General features: G+C 45.8%; 1 protein-coding gene across 7 annotated transcripts in view; it reads right to left on the minus strand.

Moving 5' to 3' along the window:
• The window catches only part of LOC126869054 (proton channel OtopLc), a 34222-nt gene that overhangs the window by 5162 nt on the left and 12495 nt on the right, over positions 1–16565 (minus strand). For 2 of the 7 annotated variants that reach the window (XM_050625178.1, XM_050625177.1), the window contains exons 2-9: positions 15591–15823; positions 14682–14824; positions 2919–3249; positions 2317–2425; positions 2011–2171; positions 1772–1928; positions 916–1391; positions 66–393 (exon numbers count right to left, since the gene is read on the minus strand). In XM_050625178.1, coding sequence (XP_050481135.1) covers positions 66–393; positions 916–1391; positions 1772–1928; positions 2011–2171; positions 2317–2425; positions 2919–3249; positions 14682–14824; positions 15591–15797 — 1912 coding nt within the window. In that variant the 5' untranslated portion in view covers positions 15798–15823. Of the gene's footprint in view, positions 1–65; positions 394–915; positions 1392–1771; positions 1929–2010; positions 2172–2316; positions 2426–2918; positions 3250–3368; positions 7716–7791; positions 8505–9013; positions 9731–14681; positions 14825–15590; positions 15824–16565 lie in introns of those variants that run through there. The other 5 variants (XM_050625182.1, XM_050625180.1, XM_050625181.1 and 2 more) reach the window with 5 other exon arrangements.

Raw genomic sequence — 16565 nt, forward strand, 5'->3', positions numbered from 1 at the left:
AGAAAATGCTAAGTGATTTTAACCGTTTGGGGTTGCATTAATCGCGAAAAAATAAATGAAATTACCTGCATGAGCCAAAGCGACGGCTCTTCGAGACAGCATAGCCTCGAGGCGGCGCTCAAGGTCTGCTTCCACTTGATGCGGCCAACGAGGATGTCGTCCAATGTGTTTCCACATGACGTAAATCACAGCGGCGCCAATCAAACTGTACTCGATAATGAATGGAAACAGATACGGTTCTGCGTCTTGCACGATAGTCCCCATGATATTGACTCGGCCGCACGAATTGGATGCGATCTCCTCGTCCGTTAATGCCTCCGCGTAGGCTCCAAAATTTGGGCTCCAATATTCGCTGCTATTTGTCTGGTTATTCACATCGAAGATTTGGTGTATCTATAATATTTCGTCACAAGATTTATTTACCAATGTCTTTACTTACAAATGATCCTATAGATCATATATAGATACATAGGATCGTATATAGATCAGTACAAACAATTCATATAATAAGAGTACACTGATTCCCTTCGCTTGCTGCTACTGTTCGTTCGTACGTACTAGAATCCGCTTAAATTATGGTAAATTAGAAAGACCGGATTTTGTTCCAACAGCTACTCTCGAACTCCTCGACGAAGAGAAAGAATAGATCTAGCTTTGCCATAATTATTTGCTTTCTCTGTTAATGAATTTAAGTTACGCCCAGCTCGAGACATTCCAGATTAGCAGAAAGTAACAGAGCTGGCTCGTTTGAATTTAAGTGAGATCATTTTAAGCGATTACCATTTTAATAGAAATTCGTGTACAAGTAAGCGTAGTCAAGGGACGAAAGCTGATTATTTAATCAGATCGTAATTAAAATTTCGTCGCGGTAAATGGAGTTTCAGCGTACGTAAAATGCACTCGAAATATCTTTACCTCTTCCTTGTTTTCGGCTTGAGGAGCGTCAAAAAGTTCTATGAAGAAAGACGAGAAAGTGGTGGACGGTGTGGTGGTGGTAGTAGTGGTGGTCGTGGTGGTTGTACTGGGAGTAGTCGGGGTTGTCCTTTCCTCGGTGGTGGCTTTCGACGTGAACGTAGTTAGGAAAGTGGACAAAGTGTTGGCAGTGGTTGTAGTCAAACTCGGCTGGGGAGTTGAGGTGGAAGTAGTCGTTGAAATCGGAGGGTTCCAGCCGGTAGTAGTGGTCGACGTTGGGGTCGTGACAGCTCTCGCGATCGCCCTTGCCGTCGTTCTCATCACTCGACCCAACGAGGCAGCTATCGTGCTTGCGACCGACGTTGAAACGGTCGATGACCTCGTGGCGGTTAATGGCGCCTCGCGCAAAAGAGCCACATCCCGAGGTGCAGTTCCCAATATGGCTCCCGCGTTTCTCATCGAGTGCTGTTTGATGCTCTCTAAATATATTCGATCACGATATTAGCGAAATTTCTTGGGACGCTTATTTCTACGTCGCTTGGAGTATTGGGAGTAACAGCGAACCAAGCAATATTTTTTAACGCGAGTTTACAGTATCAATCTATTCCAATAAACTGTGTTAACCAGTCAATTCTCGTAGCTGAGATTGTGGCGAATGTATAGCAAACCTTGTCCATTTCTATCTCTCTTTGTACAAAACGATAGATCTCAAACGTTTATTTGCAAATACATGTAAAATATTATTTTCTTATTTTTATAATAAATTACGATCTTCTAAATATCGTAGTCACGTAAGATTAGTCCAGTTTTGCTCCCAATACTTCTCAAATGTTGATCTTCCTTTATAATGAGAATTTACCAAGAATGCCCGCCTCGACTTGACCCATTTTCTGATGATGCTTCGTGATCTCCTTGATACTTTCCAATACCAAAGTACGAATCCAGACGCAAAGATTGGTAGCCACTACGTGCATCAGCCCGAAACGCGCGATCACTTTGAACCGATGAATGTTGAGCTGGGAAAACGGATAGTCAATCTCATATTCGGAAGTGACGTGAGAGGATGACGGTTATTTGCCGATACGCTCGTCTACCTACCCTCGAGTTCATGAAGATGAAATACATCTGCATGAACGTGAAAATCATTTGCAGAACCGGATTCACACCTTGGAGAATCTGGTAACACGGTGACGTAGGTGGTACCTCGAAAAATGTGCCGAATTCTAAACCATTGTAGACCATCGTACCCAAGCCGAAAGCTACGAACAAACGAAGTAAAATTCGTTTTTCGAAATAAGTCGTTCTATTTGGATTTGAATTTAAATTTGAACGGAAATTCGAGTTAAACTTAAGTTCGAATCTAACTCACGTTTGAATTTCAAATGTGAAATTCAATTTTCTCACCAATTGCTCCGATTCTGAGGAAAAAGCTTCCATGACTCTGGTCGTTTTGCGAAGTCTTCCGCTTCCGCAGAGCCCGTGTGGCCACGCCAGCCTCGACATCAGCGGCGTCCTAAATCAATTTTTTCTCTCTCAGGAAATCGTCGTGAAATTCAACGGGTAGCTGAACCAGCCAACTACACCATCGAACTACGTTTAATTTCGCGGCTGGAATTAATTTTTTAAATACTGTCTCGATACCGAAAGGACAGCTTTAACGAGAATGGGACTGTCGAGTTTCAGTTTGGAAGAAGATTCGCGTGACAATGAATAAGGGAACTGTAGCATGCGCCTTTTGATAGATAGTCGTCGACGACAGATAACCCACTTACGTCAGCGTCTCTTTTAAAATTGCGTCGTCGTATCGGTTCGATACTCGTTCTACAGGACACGTTACAACGAAATTATTAACGTTACGTGACCCAGTATTTCTAGTTGTTATTACAAATGAATTACGAATTCTTGCTTGTACGTTAACAAGTTAAATCTATCTTATCGATATATCTGAAGCTTAAAATACTTAAGACAGTACGATACAAGGAAGTTGAAGATCTCTGAAATCCGACCTGGTACTCTTTCTTGTTTTTCGACGACTTCTGCTCTTTGTCCTTTTTGTCCTTTTTCTTGTTTTTCTCCTTCGGTTCCTTAGGTGGTTTCGGTGGCCTCGGAGGTGGCGGTGGTGTGTCGCTGCCTCTCGAGCAGCAGGCGCTTTCTTGAAGTAGGAAGCAGAACACGTACAACAGGAATAAGATGCTAACACCGTACAGATACGTGAAGAATCCCTCGTAGTAATACAGGGGCAGTTTGTGCGTGACCACCTCGCTTATCACATAAGCGATGCATACCACCACCAGTAGTTTCGCGTAGATGAAACTCATGATAATGAACAGCGACGTCCTGCAAGAAAAAAAGAACGAGAACTCGTGCGTATATGTCGAGCAACGCGAATCAAACACGATCCTCGCGATCGTTGTATCTCTTCAACGATCAGAATTTCGTTATTCCTCGAGTCTCACCGTGTCTTTCGGACTATTTGTACCCTACTACCATGTCTTGGAACACCCCCGGCTCTGTTTACGTTATTGTTCTCCATACACGGCACTGTTTCCACTTCCATGGCGAATTGATCGAAGCCGACTTCACGTACGCGACACTTTTCTTTCTAACAAGCGTTTTCTACTTCGCAGCTACGAATATCACAGACGAGTCAACGTCGAGCTGTATTTACACTCCTGCATCCGAGTAAATTATTTGCTAGCGCCGGCTGCTGTACTGGATACTCGATTCACTGGCATGCTATTTTCGATGTCGAACGTACGTTGGACCACCGAGCATCGAACTCTGGTTGATTTTTCACAGCCTCCTTCTCTCTTCTTCTTCCTCTATTCCCGTAAATTGTTTATTCGATCATTCGCATTTACCCACTCGCGTACTCTTCCATCTTCATTCGACTCTTCGATCGTGATCGTTCGCATACGCCAGTCCACGAAACTCTTGACGCAAACTGGTTCAAAAATTTTCGTCCGACGATGCAAGGTTCAGCGACGCTGCACCTCGAACTCTCGCGCTTCTGCACCGTTCGTCCGCCACGGCGTTCTTTTCTCATTAAAGGTTAGGTCGCGAAATCGATAATTTGCGTACGCGAAGGGGAGAGTGCGTTGCTGGTCGATCACGTTGGAAATTAATCGCGCGAGAAACCGGTTTCTTCCTGCGACCTACCTGACAGGAAGATGACGCAGACGCGCACGCAATCAAAACGATAATAACAAGAATACGAGCGAAAGAAAAAGCAAAGAGATATTTCGAAATCCGCGGAGCGTCTGCGGTGCAATTGCACCGCGTCGCGACGTCTGCACGGGAATATCAGGGGCTCGGCGACGTATGGTGCATCTTCGTCGAGAAGGGCTTAACCACCCTTTGTCACGCTGGCATTTCAGGGGTTGGAGCGCAGACTTTATTGTGTTCCGCACGAGTCTGTACACTCGTGTCAGGCATTTTTTTCTACTCTTCGATGATTACATCGCGGGCCGGATAAAGAATCGTGATATTTAGCGAGATCAGATTTTTCCATCCAGCTTTTGTATCTTTCTCCAACCATAACCCGTTGATATTTCCGCGATCTACCTACCATCTACCTACCATCTACCTACGTAATTTTCTTCTTCGTTTAACTTCGAAGTCTCTGTGTTACATAATAAATATACTTTTTACACTTACCATGTTAAAATAATTTTTGCAAGAAGGAAAAGAAAAACACTAGAAACTCGTGTTTTTTATACTCGTAAAATGTGAAATGTGAATGTTTTTTCCGTTTTTAATGTCGCTCCGAATTATCGTTAAAATTTTGCAGATTTTTCACGCGGAACGTCTCTTGCCAGGAGCAAGATAGCGAGGCGAGTCAAGGGCGATGAGTGAAGGTGCCCGGAGGGATGAAAATTTCCAAAGTTTTCGTAGCGATGGAAGACAAAAATAGAAAGAAGCGAAGGCAGGGCGCGTGTCCCCCCGCGGTATGGCCTTTTTTTCCACTTCTGAAGAAGAAAAGCGGCGAGAAGTGGAAACAGTGGCGGATAGCACAGACTCCAAGCGAACCAGGCTGTCACACGGTCGATATTTCGAAGTACCGACTTTCAGCCGCTGGTCTTTCGCTCTATACCTCGCTCTCTCGACTCGCTCCCGCCTCATCTGTGTCCTGACGACGAATTTCGCTCTCCCCTTCGCGTTCAATCACGACTGTATTCTTCATCAGCAGTCGTTTACGTATATTCACGTCGGATCGTTTTCACGTTTCTCGGTCAAGCCCATCGCCCAAGCATTTAATTTAACGTCGTTCCGTCGTTTCGTTCAATGAGATACTCGACGTTCATTTTGTTGATCGTTTAAAAAAATGTGTGTTAATTTCGGTTCTATTTTAACCACAGGCAATTTTAGCTCGCTGTTTCGTACTGTAGTTGATTCACGAGAACGTTTTAGCGTTATTTTCGGTGGTGTGTTACACAGATTGTTTTACGAGCGTGTCGTGCTGGTCGTGTTGGCGGCACGGAGGTATGTACAGTCACGTTCACGAGACCCGTAATACTGTCTTGTCTCAGCGTCTAGACTCTAGACGGACGAAGCGTCGCTTTCAACCCGTGTTAATGCAATTGCGACTGCGACTGTGTAATTCGAGAAGGTATTGCTCGGCCGTGTTGCATCTATATATCGTCGTATCACTGTCATACTTTACCGCTCGATCGATAGTAATAAATTATAAATCGCAGCGAAACTAGTTCGCGCCATTATCAACCGATCGATGTTCGCTGTCCGCATCATTTTCTTCTTTGTTTCTTTCCCACTCTTTGTCCTCTCGATGTAAGGAAGGGAAATTAATTCATCGATTGGGCGCAAGATTTTCTGTTTTATTATATCTCCAAGCGTATCGTAGGCGTTAAAGAGGTTTCATTCACCGTCCTATAGACAGTTGTCCTCCCGTTCTCTTTTTTCACTATTCTCTAATCCCACTATTACGAGGAGAACACGCGAGCGCTCCCTTGCCTCCCGTTTTACGCTTCACACGCGTTCATCAATTTCCATGAAAAAAAGGTGTCGTCGCGTCCCAGGGTTAATGCTCGTCGGCCTGTCTCACCTCTATTCCCTTGGGCTAGCTCGATATATCGAAGATAAAACACACGTATACCGTCCCTCCTCGAAATACGTTCGCGCTCCACTTCCTCGATTCTTTCTCGAGAATGATTTCCATTCGTTCGTGGCCGCAACCTCGGTCGGTTAGTTACTTCTTTCAGCCTGGGGTAGTAGGTGGTGTACGTGCGCGAGTGCATAACTCGGGGCCGCGTATAATGCACACTAGACGCAAGACGCTTCATAGGCAGCAGCGCGACAGCTAACGAAGTGCGTCGTAAATAGACACGCAGACGAAAGCCGCCATTTCGAGTCGAATACACAGAGTATCCTGTAATGAATGATATGCCTATGGAGAACGACGTTTTACGCACAAAATATACTACCGTAGACTTGCAATATTTTTATCTTATCGTCTCCTTTTACCAATAGTACGAGACAAATTTTGTTACTTTGTCTAAATCTTCTTTCACTTGGAAAATTACACTGACTGAGGCTTATATATTAGATATTTGTATGTCTGCAGACTTGGAATTATTTCCAACTATAAAGTTTCTTTCTCAATGGTAAAACGATTTTGCTATCCTATCTGTTTCTTTCTTTTGAAAAAAACACTGTCTGTATATGTATGATGTATATGTATCGTCACTGATTACGAATATCTTTTTATAGTATTCTTTTATGAATAATAACGATTGGACTAAGGTTGCATAGATATACAGATATTTGTATTGTGAAATTTATTTAACATGCGGGTTCTCTCTCGATTATATCACGCATTACGGGGCTCTGTATTCTTTTCTCGTTGCGCCTATTGAAGCAGCCATACATTCATTCGATCAGTCCTCGTCTCTTGTCTTTGCTCGCTAATCGTGGGTGTGCTTTGAAAAGCGTCACATCGTGGGAAAAACGCAACCCATTGTGTAGAAAGCGAGGCGTTGAATCGGTTTAAGAGTGGAAATCGTTACACGCGCGTCTGCTTAGACGTTCTCGAGCGGAAGCCGTCTAACAGAGAATCGCTCTTCCGGGATCCACTGCATATGTTGCATGCTCGTGTTTCCGGAAGTTGCTTTCCAACGTGGACATCCCGACGTCGGGCGACGTTCGGCCCAGTATTCATCGATGCGTTATCGAAATTCCAGAACGGGTAGCTGATCGAACATTCCACTGGAATGACGATACTTTCCCACGTTCATTCTGTGAGCCATAAACACGAAGTATCGAGAAAATGTTCGCGAGTTCGCTCGTGGAATTTTTAATTAGGTCGACCTAATTATCCTATAGTACGATGTTTATTAATTCCATTTAAATAACAAATTGTTTTTCCCCGACCCTACGAATTTTTAACTATCCTCTTATCGAGGGTAATTCAAAGCAAACGTCGACGGCGTAACAAAGAATCGAAAAGCGAGAATTTCCAGAGAGGTTCAACTGGTGCTCCTAGATAATTACCATTCGTTAGCGTGCAGATTACGAGAGCTTTGGTCAAGTGGATTCTTGACCTAGTCCCGTTTCTCCTCGTAATTGCGCCGTGGAAAAAAAAACGGTAACGTTCGGCTAATCCCTCGTTAAAATGCGCAAACGACCGATGTTCATGCTCCGACACGTTTTTAATAGGTCAAATTGACACAACGGTTAAATAAAAGGAAATTGAGTCGACTGAAAGGACGCGACAGTCGTCACGTTGCATTTACTACTGGGACAAGCGATGTGTCGAGGAAATGATGAAAAAGAAAAGAAGAAATGAAAAAGAAACGTAAATGGAAAATGACGGCTCTGCTTTCTCAGATGATGTTTCTCTACGTCTACAGCAGCCGGTCTTACTTTTTCGCTGGGGTCGAGCGCACGTTCTTCAGCTCCATCTCTTTGTTCGCCGCGTTGTTCTTCTCGGCGTTGTCCTGCGCGTTTGGCGACGAGTTTTGCGGATTCAGAGGCCTGGTCACCGGGAGCGTCGCCGTGTTGTCTGCAGCGGCAGCCTCCACCTCCACAGTGGCGACCTTGCAATCACCACCACCCACCATCGCGGATTTCTTCTCCCCTCACAATGGACCCTAACGATCGGCAAAAGACACGGCTGGATCTCACCGGGAATATACCACGATTTTCCTATTCTGAGATCCAAACGCGAGATTCCCACTCCGACAGAAGCTCGATTACGACACAGCCGCCATTTTGGCGAACAACTAGAGCACCGTTCGAAGTGTCCACGATATTTTGACTGAAAAATCCTCCCCTCGTCGTTGAAGCTTCGACACGCTCGTCTACTGCCTCGATAGTAGCGAATAAAGAGAGATATCGGATCGAACAGAGCGAACGGAAGCTGATCGGGGCGCGAAACGCCAGAGAATCGACACGGATGGAAGGTTTCGAGACACCATTTCCGAAAATGAGGGCAGCGAGCGCGAGTCAAAAACTCTCTCCCCAAATTGTTGCTCTCTGTTTATTCGATTCCGCGGATCACGCCTGCGCGTTCGCCCCTTGGACTTTTTGCTGCGCCTCACCTCGGTCCTCGGATCAGATGAATGATAGTGTACGAACTTTAATGAGATACGTATAAATGAACATCGATGGAACGGATGACGAGCGCGTGTAGTAAGATTGACAGATTTTTTTCAGGGGTTGTTGATGTTTTTTTTTTTCTTTTTTTTTCAGCAAAAGATTTATCAACAAAGAACGCGTCCCGCTCCTTTTATTCCCCTACTCCCGAAGAAATTTATCGACCAACGGTCGACTGGTCGGATCTGGTGAGAGAAAAGAGGAAGGGTCGGGCGAGATTTTGGAGCTGGAATTGAAAGGGCGGTTCGGCTCGGCGACCGCGTAGTCGCGATCGAACGCGAGGAAACAAAGAGAAGGGAAAGGCGCGACAGAGGGCGAAGCGAGAGGAAGGAGCGTGGCCAAAGGGCGAGAGAAAGGACCGCGATCAGAGTTGGGAAAGAAGAACGTCGGGAGGAACGAAGCTGTGGGCCACCCCAAAGGTTTTCTCTCTCTCTGATCCCGCGCACTTAGTTGAACGAGCTAATGGAAAATCCCGTGCACACGACCGAACCTGAGGCTGGGAGGATCGAGCACTCTCGCTCCGATGACTGATGACGAGCACGACGACAGGCGACGGCCGATGGGCGACAGGCGACGGGCGACGCGCGGCTACGATTACCAACCGAGTGCAATGCACACACCTCGACGAACGCCGACGTACCAACCGACGACGGACCAACGAACGAACCAACGAACTATCCAGTCACCGAGTACGCGACCAAGAAAGCTCACCTGCTAGAGAGGTGGTTGGCTGAAGGTTCTCGCGGTGACTGCACCCAGGGTTCGGCGGAAAAGGGTGTGAAGCGGAGAGACGGAGAAGGGATGGAGGATGGAAGATCGGTGAGAGAAAGAGGAAGTTGATGCTGACGGGAGAGGAGAGGGGGCAAGGGCCAGACACGGAGGATGGGGATAGAGAAAGAGGGAAGGAGAGTAGGACGAAGACAAGCGTGTAGGATTCGTAAGTCGCGTAGAACGTGGAATCGGGAAAAAGGGAGAAAGAGGAATGGAAGAGCGGATGATAAAGATGGTAAGGTAGACACCGAAAGGGAGTCTACCTTACGATAGCCGATGTAAACACAAGCGTCGAGGGTTAATCCGAGAGGAACGGGAGCAGAGCGAGAGATGGACGGATGGACAGGAGCCGAGCGAGATGGACTATGTTATCGGAGCACGATGAAATGGGGGTAGAATCACGATCGCCGCCCCCAGCATCCCGGAGACTGAGGCTGGCCGGGAGGTCTCTTCCCGGGCAGCGGCAGCTTCTTGCACAAGCGCACTACGAACCGCGGCTTTCACTCTATATCGCTCTTTTCGCCTATCTCCTTCTCGCAACCCTGGCCTCTTTCTCCCCAATATATTTCATCTCCTTCTCGCGATCTTTCCCTACGGTGTCTCTTGTCTTTTTCACCCTTTTCGCTCCTCCGCTCCTTTTTCCATGCATTCCATTCCCTCCACCCCTGGCTGTGGTCTCGTACGCGGAGATCCAACGAGAATCCTCCACCACGATTCCTCTCGGCTACCAAGCTACCTCGAAGCTGGGACTCCTTTTGTTCCCTTGGAATCTTCGGTCGGGTCATGAATTTTTTCTCCTCGTGCATGCCATGTCCCCATTTTCGTTCCTTCTCCGCTCTGTTTTCTTTCCAACCTCGTCTCTCTTTCTTCTACTCTTCTTCCTCTTTATCTCCTTTTTTCTTCCATTTCCTCGTACAACCACGCGGAACTCCGGATGACTTCGTGTTGTTTTCTCGATTCAACGTCAATTACGGGCCAAAGGCTCACTCCTTGATTCGATCCGCGCTTTCCTTTTCAGCTTTTCCACGCGTTTCGTCTCCCGACTCTCACCGACGTTGCTCGTAATCGCGGTCACTGGGTTTTCGGAGTAGCGTCGCGAGCCCGCGTGCTTCGCCAATGGCAAATCTGTATCCTCGCAACAGTCGTTGCAAGTCGTTTTTACGCGACGAAAAGCAACGTCGGAGCTGATTCTTCGATCTTCTTCCAAGCCTTTCTCGCCGACCTCTTTTTAATCCACGCGTTTCGCGGAATCACGACAGCGGAAGTTGCAGCGCCAACGAAAATCCCTCTTTCCCGGTAGCCTTTTTCACCGTCTTGTCTCTGGCGACCGTGTTCATTCACACCCGCCAATGATAAACGCTGAATAAACATTCAGGCAACGTCCTCTTTTTTCCATTTTTATCCCCATCTTGCGTTATTTAAATATCCTTTCGCATCTATTTGCAGCCTCCCGGACGTGGTGGATGCTAAAGACCTGGCATCGATGCATTTACGAGCAGCCTTTGTACGAGCTCCTCCTCCCGCTCTAGCACAGTCGCTGTCTATGGTTAACAAGAATCGGTGAAGCACCCTTTGCCGGTAACTCGTCCTGCATCGTCGTCGTCAGGAGGGAGCCGTGTCTTTTGTCTACGTGAATTTCTGTATGGGAAACGCGTGCGCTATCGCGAATTCCCCTCGCGGCTCTTTTCGCGATCAATTCTCCCGAAAACTCGAGTACGCTATCATACTCTGTCATTCAGCATAAGATATCATTCGGCAAGATATCGTACTATACATCCACCATTCGTACCATACACCCGGATTCTCCACAATCGTAAATTCGAAAAATAATTTCGTGATCGCCAGGGTAATAATATCTCGTACTGATCCTTCTTTTTTTTCCTATAGATCTGGTGGTCGTGTGTAATTCATTACCATTTAAGTTTCCCCCTCGAGTAGCAAAGTCTCACGGTTTGTTTCGTCGATATTTTACGATCACTTTCAACGCGTCTCCCTTCCCCTGTATCACGATACCTTCTCCATTGACTAGTAGATTCTCCCACTCTTCTTTGACGAGACCGCAAGATCGTGTCTCTGTTCCGATAAGTTTTTAATTCCATGAAACAGAGGCGAGGGGGGAAGCGGCGTGTTTCGCGAAAGCGTTCCCTGTAAGTTGAAAAAGTCCGGCGCGCACATTCGGCTGCGTTCCCACGGGAGGATCCGGAATTGTCAGAGGTAGGAGATCTGGATGAGGGCTGGCGAGGTGCCGGGGGTGAGGGAAGGGGAGTGATATGCTCTGTGGTTCTGCGACCCACTGACCCGCTCGATAACGCTACCACCGAGGTCAGTAACCTTACTCTACCATAAAATTCTCCATCGTACGACCCTTTTCGTACCGACTTGACTAGAACCAACCGTTGATTACGATTGCGATCGGAGATAATCTCTTGCCTCGTCGATGATTGCCACCGGCTTTGTGTCTATTGATCGTTCCACTTGTCTTTTATACAAGGTACCTACCAAGAAGTAGTCTTCTTGCTTCTCTTTTTCATCTCACGTTAGAATGGAAAATTTCTGGTAAATGGTTGAAGTGCATCGTTCCATGGTAACAAGAGATTATGGCAACTTCGTGGCAAGGGATTCGTTCCTCTGTTACATGGAGTTATGGTTCGTAGATGTGTTTTTCCGGTCCCGAAGGGTCGATGACCGGCTCGATGATCGAAATACTTGGCAACCATCCATCGAATCCACGAATGCCAAGCTCGATTATAGTTTTCCTGCTTTTTCTCTCGTTCGTCGGACAGGTTTTTCAGCCGTCCGGCAATGTATTGCTCGTAGGTACGTTGGCGAAGAATCTCGAGCGCGCAATCAACCTCGACTATTGCGGTAATCTGTACAAATGGTCGCGTGAGAATTATCGCGATGCGGCGTGTCACGCGATAGAGGGGACCATGGTGCCCTTTTTTTTTATTTTCGTTTTTATCCCTTTTCTTTCTTCCCAATCCCCCTTGCCTCGATCGACTCGAAGCTGACGTTAAGGGTGGAAGACCGCAGAAGATCGCCGGACGTGGAGTAACGCGCGGCGATCGCGTTCCCAGCGATGATCGGAATCAGGTCATCGATACGACGCAATACCTGTGTCCCTAGTATTTTTCTGCGTGCTGTAATATCGCGTTGCAAGGATTGCGACAGACCAGACTCACGCACAGCGAGTATTGATTTCGAGTCTCGCTGGCAGTGCTGCCACGATTCCGCGTCTCTAGAACTAAACCCTGGATGAGAGCTAGGGAGAAGGTCACCGAAATCGCGTCCCTTTCAAATTTCGAAAATTTTCATTTATTCGCAACGCGTAAGTAAGCTTTTATTCAAATCGATCGTGTTTCATCTCCGTTTACGAGACATTTACAAAAAATGTTAAAAATCTCTTTCTCCGCTGTCTCTATGGTTTTCAAAATTTCCAACCTTTACAAATTTCGTTTCTTTCAGAAATTCATTGTCACGACAACGATCCCGTGGTTTTTGGATTTCAGCGATATTATTTAAATTTGTACGATGCAGTCGGACAATTGCTGGTTATTTGAAATTTTTCAATTATCCATGTATCCTTTTTCTTCTCCGAAGTATCCGATCCTTCCGAAGAAATTCGAGCAAGTTCGCTCGGTTTTTTGCCCCGATCGGTGCACCTCGAGGTCGTCGACGCAGCTTACCTTCTTCGGATGCACGTTGCATCGCCCGAGGGCTGCTTCAAGATGGCGTTCTTCTTTAACCGATGCATATTAACGAGGGTCAATCAGTCGTGCGGAGGTGGTTTTCTCGTACAACGAAGCGTTCAACGAGCCAGATAACGAAACTACGGAATTTCCTCCTCCCATCTGTCTTCTATCGAAACACGTAGTTTTCAAAGTTGATGCAAGTTTGCCACGTCGATCGCTCCCATTTCGAGAAACAGTCGAACCAACAACAGTCGATCACAAATTTCGATCGTGTCTTTACGCAAATTATACGGTCGCTTGACAAATTCGAATAACGAACATGGTTTCGATTCAGATTCACGCGAAACTCTATAGATCCTCGTTACTTCTATTATAGTCAAAAGATTGCTTGTTTACAATGGCTTCTCGGGTCTGTGAACCATTTCCCTTTGTAAACGCCGATACGATCTTTCCCGAAATAAACGATTGCTATATCACTCGGTTAAGCATGCAGACGCCCGTATCCCCATGAAACTTCGGTTACCGAAGTCGTAAAACGTTAAACCACGTTGGCTAATGTTATTTTCGGCCAGTCAAATGGTCGGTATCATGATCAGCAGTTTAGCGCTAGCGGAAGCACTGGAAACTTAACATGCCTCCACGTGTCTGTAATCACCTACGGTACTGTTCAAAAGTATTCGGACTCTTTCTTATTTTCGATTAGGTGTATTTAATTGTACGTACAATTCTAGACAAATTAAACAACAATGATTTTATCCTTTATAATCAGCTTAGCTGCGCGTACTAGCGTATTATAAAAGGATTTGATCGACTTTTGAAACCTTATACGTAATGAAATTGGTGTTTGTATCTGTCAAACCTTATAAAGGTTACTTGAGAAACTCTTTGTCATTTTGTTTAATTTTCGGGTTACAAGTCGGATTAAGAAGAGTCCTCTAAACCGATGTTTAATACAATCAATGTTATTTAAATAATGACATGTACGTAATACATACAGTAAACAATATTATTCTTATATTCTTAATAGATTATTAATTTGCTAGTTTGGCAACGAAAAGATAGTAAGCAATGCGTCTAATCTCTATGTGTGGAATCGAAAAATTTAAATCGAAAAATTGTCCAAGTTATAATTAAATACAGAACGATAATATAAATACGTTGAGGAGATTGGTTTGTTTAATTTGCACAGTTCGAAGATAGAGTATCTGTTGATGTTCAAAAAAACAGGCAATTTGTAAAATAATTTGTAAAGTTCACCTACTGTTATTACAAAACGACCAAAGTGTCCGGATACTTATGATCGGTAGCGTGCTAGTTCCATTACCATTCGAGCCACGTGTGGATTATATTTAACCTTCCTTCGCGCGGCTATCGATATTTTTTTCCACCAACGCACGTTTCCGTAATGTCCTATTTTTATCGGTGCGTGGACGTCCGCGTGCAAAATGAAAAGAAAAGAAAAAAAAAAGAAAAAGAGAGAAGAACGCAAAGAGGACGAGCAGGCACGCGTTTATAGGAAATCATGGATGGTACCGCAGGCATGTAAAGGCAATTAGACGACAGTCGCGAACGCGTCGTAAAACCGTCGCGTCTCGGCGAGACGTCGCGCGGAACGAGGCCCTCGCGAAGGCCTTTCGTCACCTCGACGATCTTAAGAATGCACTCGCAAGAATGTACTCGTAAGAATGTACTCACTTTGCGTTCTTTGGCAGTGTGCCAGTCGCTGGGCCAGAATGCGTGGGGGTGAGGCAGAGGGGTGGATTGTTCGCGTTCTGAGGCACCAGGGGTTGCCTCGCGTGAGCCGGTGACGTGTGCGAACCGTAACCGTCTGAATTCAGCTAAAACCAATGAATTAATCCCGGGTGCATTTTTATACAGCGGCTCACGAATGTATTTAAAGAAGTATTTTTCTATGAATATATTATGCGTGTCGTACGAAATATCTTTACACTTCGTTGATACTTTATCGATAGACACGACTATCGGGATTATGTTAATGGGATTTGAAACCAATCTGAAAACATATACAGAAGCTGTAAGATATTCAGTTCAAGTCGATACATATCCCGTATTGGTTAATGTATTTGAACAGTCTACTATTAATTACATACATTAGCTAGCAACGATATTTAACGAGGATCAGCCGTATTTAAAGAGTTAAAGAACTAAGATCGATAATTTGCTATGAAACAATCTGCTGATTACTAGCGAACGTTGGGTATATTCGACTTGGACAGGAAGCACAGTTTCGCGATGTATTATATATGCACATGCTCCAGATAGGACGATCGATTAGAGAACTGGTTCACTGGATGAAATCTCTTTTCTCGACAAACGACAAAGCTCTATCCCATTTTGAAAGATCGTCCCAAAGAAAGTTGGAACACAAGTGATGAAACGTAAAACGTTAAGCAGCTAATTCAATGGACCACGGTCGAAACTTACTTATTACAGCTACTTGTAATGTCAAGTTTCAGAAATCTTGACACGGTTTTGTTTGCTTCTGAGGAAACCCGATCAACGAGAAAGTGAAAGTAATCTCGAAAGTAAGGTGAAACTGGACGTGGACCGGTAATTTGATGGAAGTCCGTGAAGTTCACGTACCTTGACGACCGTGCCGATGAGCGAATCAGGCGGCATTTCCGGAGGATCCGGTATCACTCCGGGGTTGGCGTGGGCAGGATAATCGTTGTGAAGATTGGGCTCCTTGACAGGAGTGCCGTCGACCCGCTCCATGTCCAGGCTGTCGGTCGGTGTCGGCTGCGAGAGCAGGCGCTCCTTCATCTCGTGCAGATACGGACACCGCTGCATCTCTTCAGAGTTACTTTTCGGTCGATCTGCAAAGTAATCGGGTATCGACCGGTTAAGAGACGAAGCAAGGAGGAAGCTCGTTGCTTGCTTTAAACTCAATCGTAAACGATAACGTTGACATCGATAGGCCGGCCGTGTCGTGGCCATCGTGTCTTTCGCAAGGGATATCATTAATTATACGCCTCGTGAATAATGCATCAAAACTATTAATCGACCGTTCGTCCTCGTTTCCGGTCCTTCACGGCCGGTAGTTACGATTCGATCGATATTCCCGAGATCGTCGTATAACGACGGCTACTCGGCCGTTATGTCCGGTACAATGGAATCAAGCGACGAAGAAATGACACCCGCGCACTCAGCCTCCGCCAATCCCTCTGGAATTAGAACCTTTTTACCTCGTTAAGTTTCATCGAACGCGTATTTGTCCCGACCTCGTGCACCGCGCCTCTTTCACACGATTCGCTTATTTACGCGAACAGTGGCACTCTTTGTGAGGGACACTCTGCGCGAGGATCATCTTAACACATCATCTACCTTTTCTCCCTCTTCTCTCCATTCCATCGACAACTAGTCGTCTGACGGCGAATATCGAGCACATATTCTTCCTCGTTAATACAGGAGGAATCGATAGGAGAACTGGAAGTTCAGGGTTCACGAAATCGCCCCTGCGTTAACCTTCAACGTTGAACTTACTCGACATTACGGTGTCCATCGCGTGCCAGTCGAGCAAAAGGACTCGATCGACGAAAAACAAGAACTCGAACGATC

Source organism: Bombus huntii, chromosome 8 (assembly GCF_024542735.1).
Source record: "Bombus huntii isolate Logan2020A chromosome 8, iyBomHunt1.1, whole genome shotgun sequence".
Lineage (NCBI taxonomy): Eukaryota > Metazoa > Arthropoda > Insecta > Hymenoptera > Apidae > Bombus > Bombus huntii.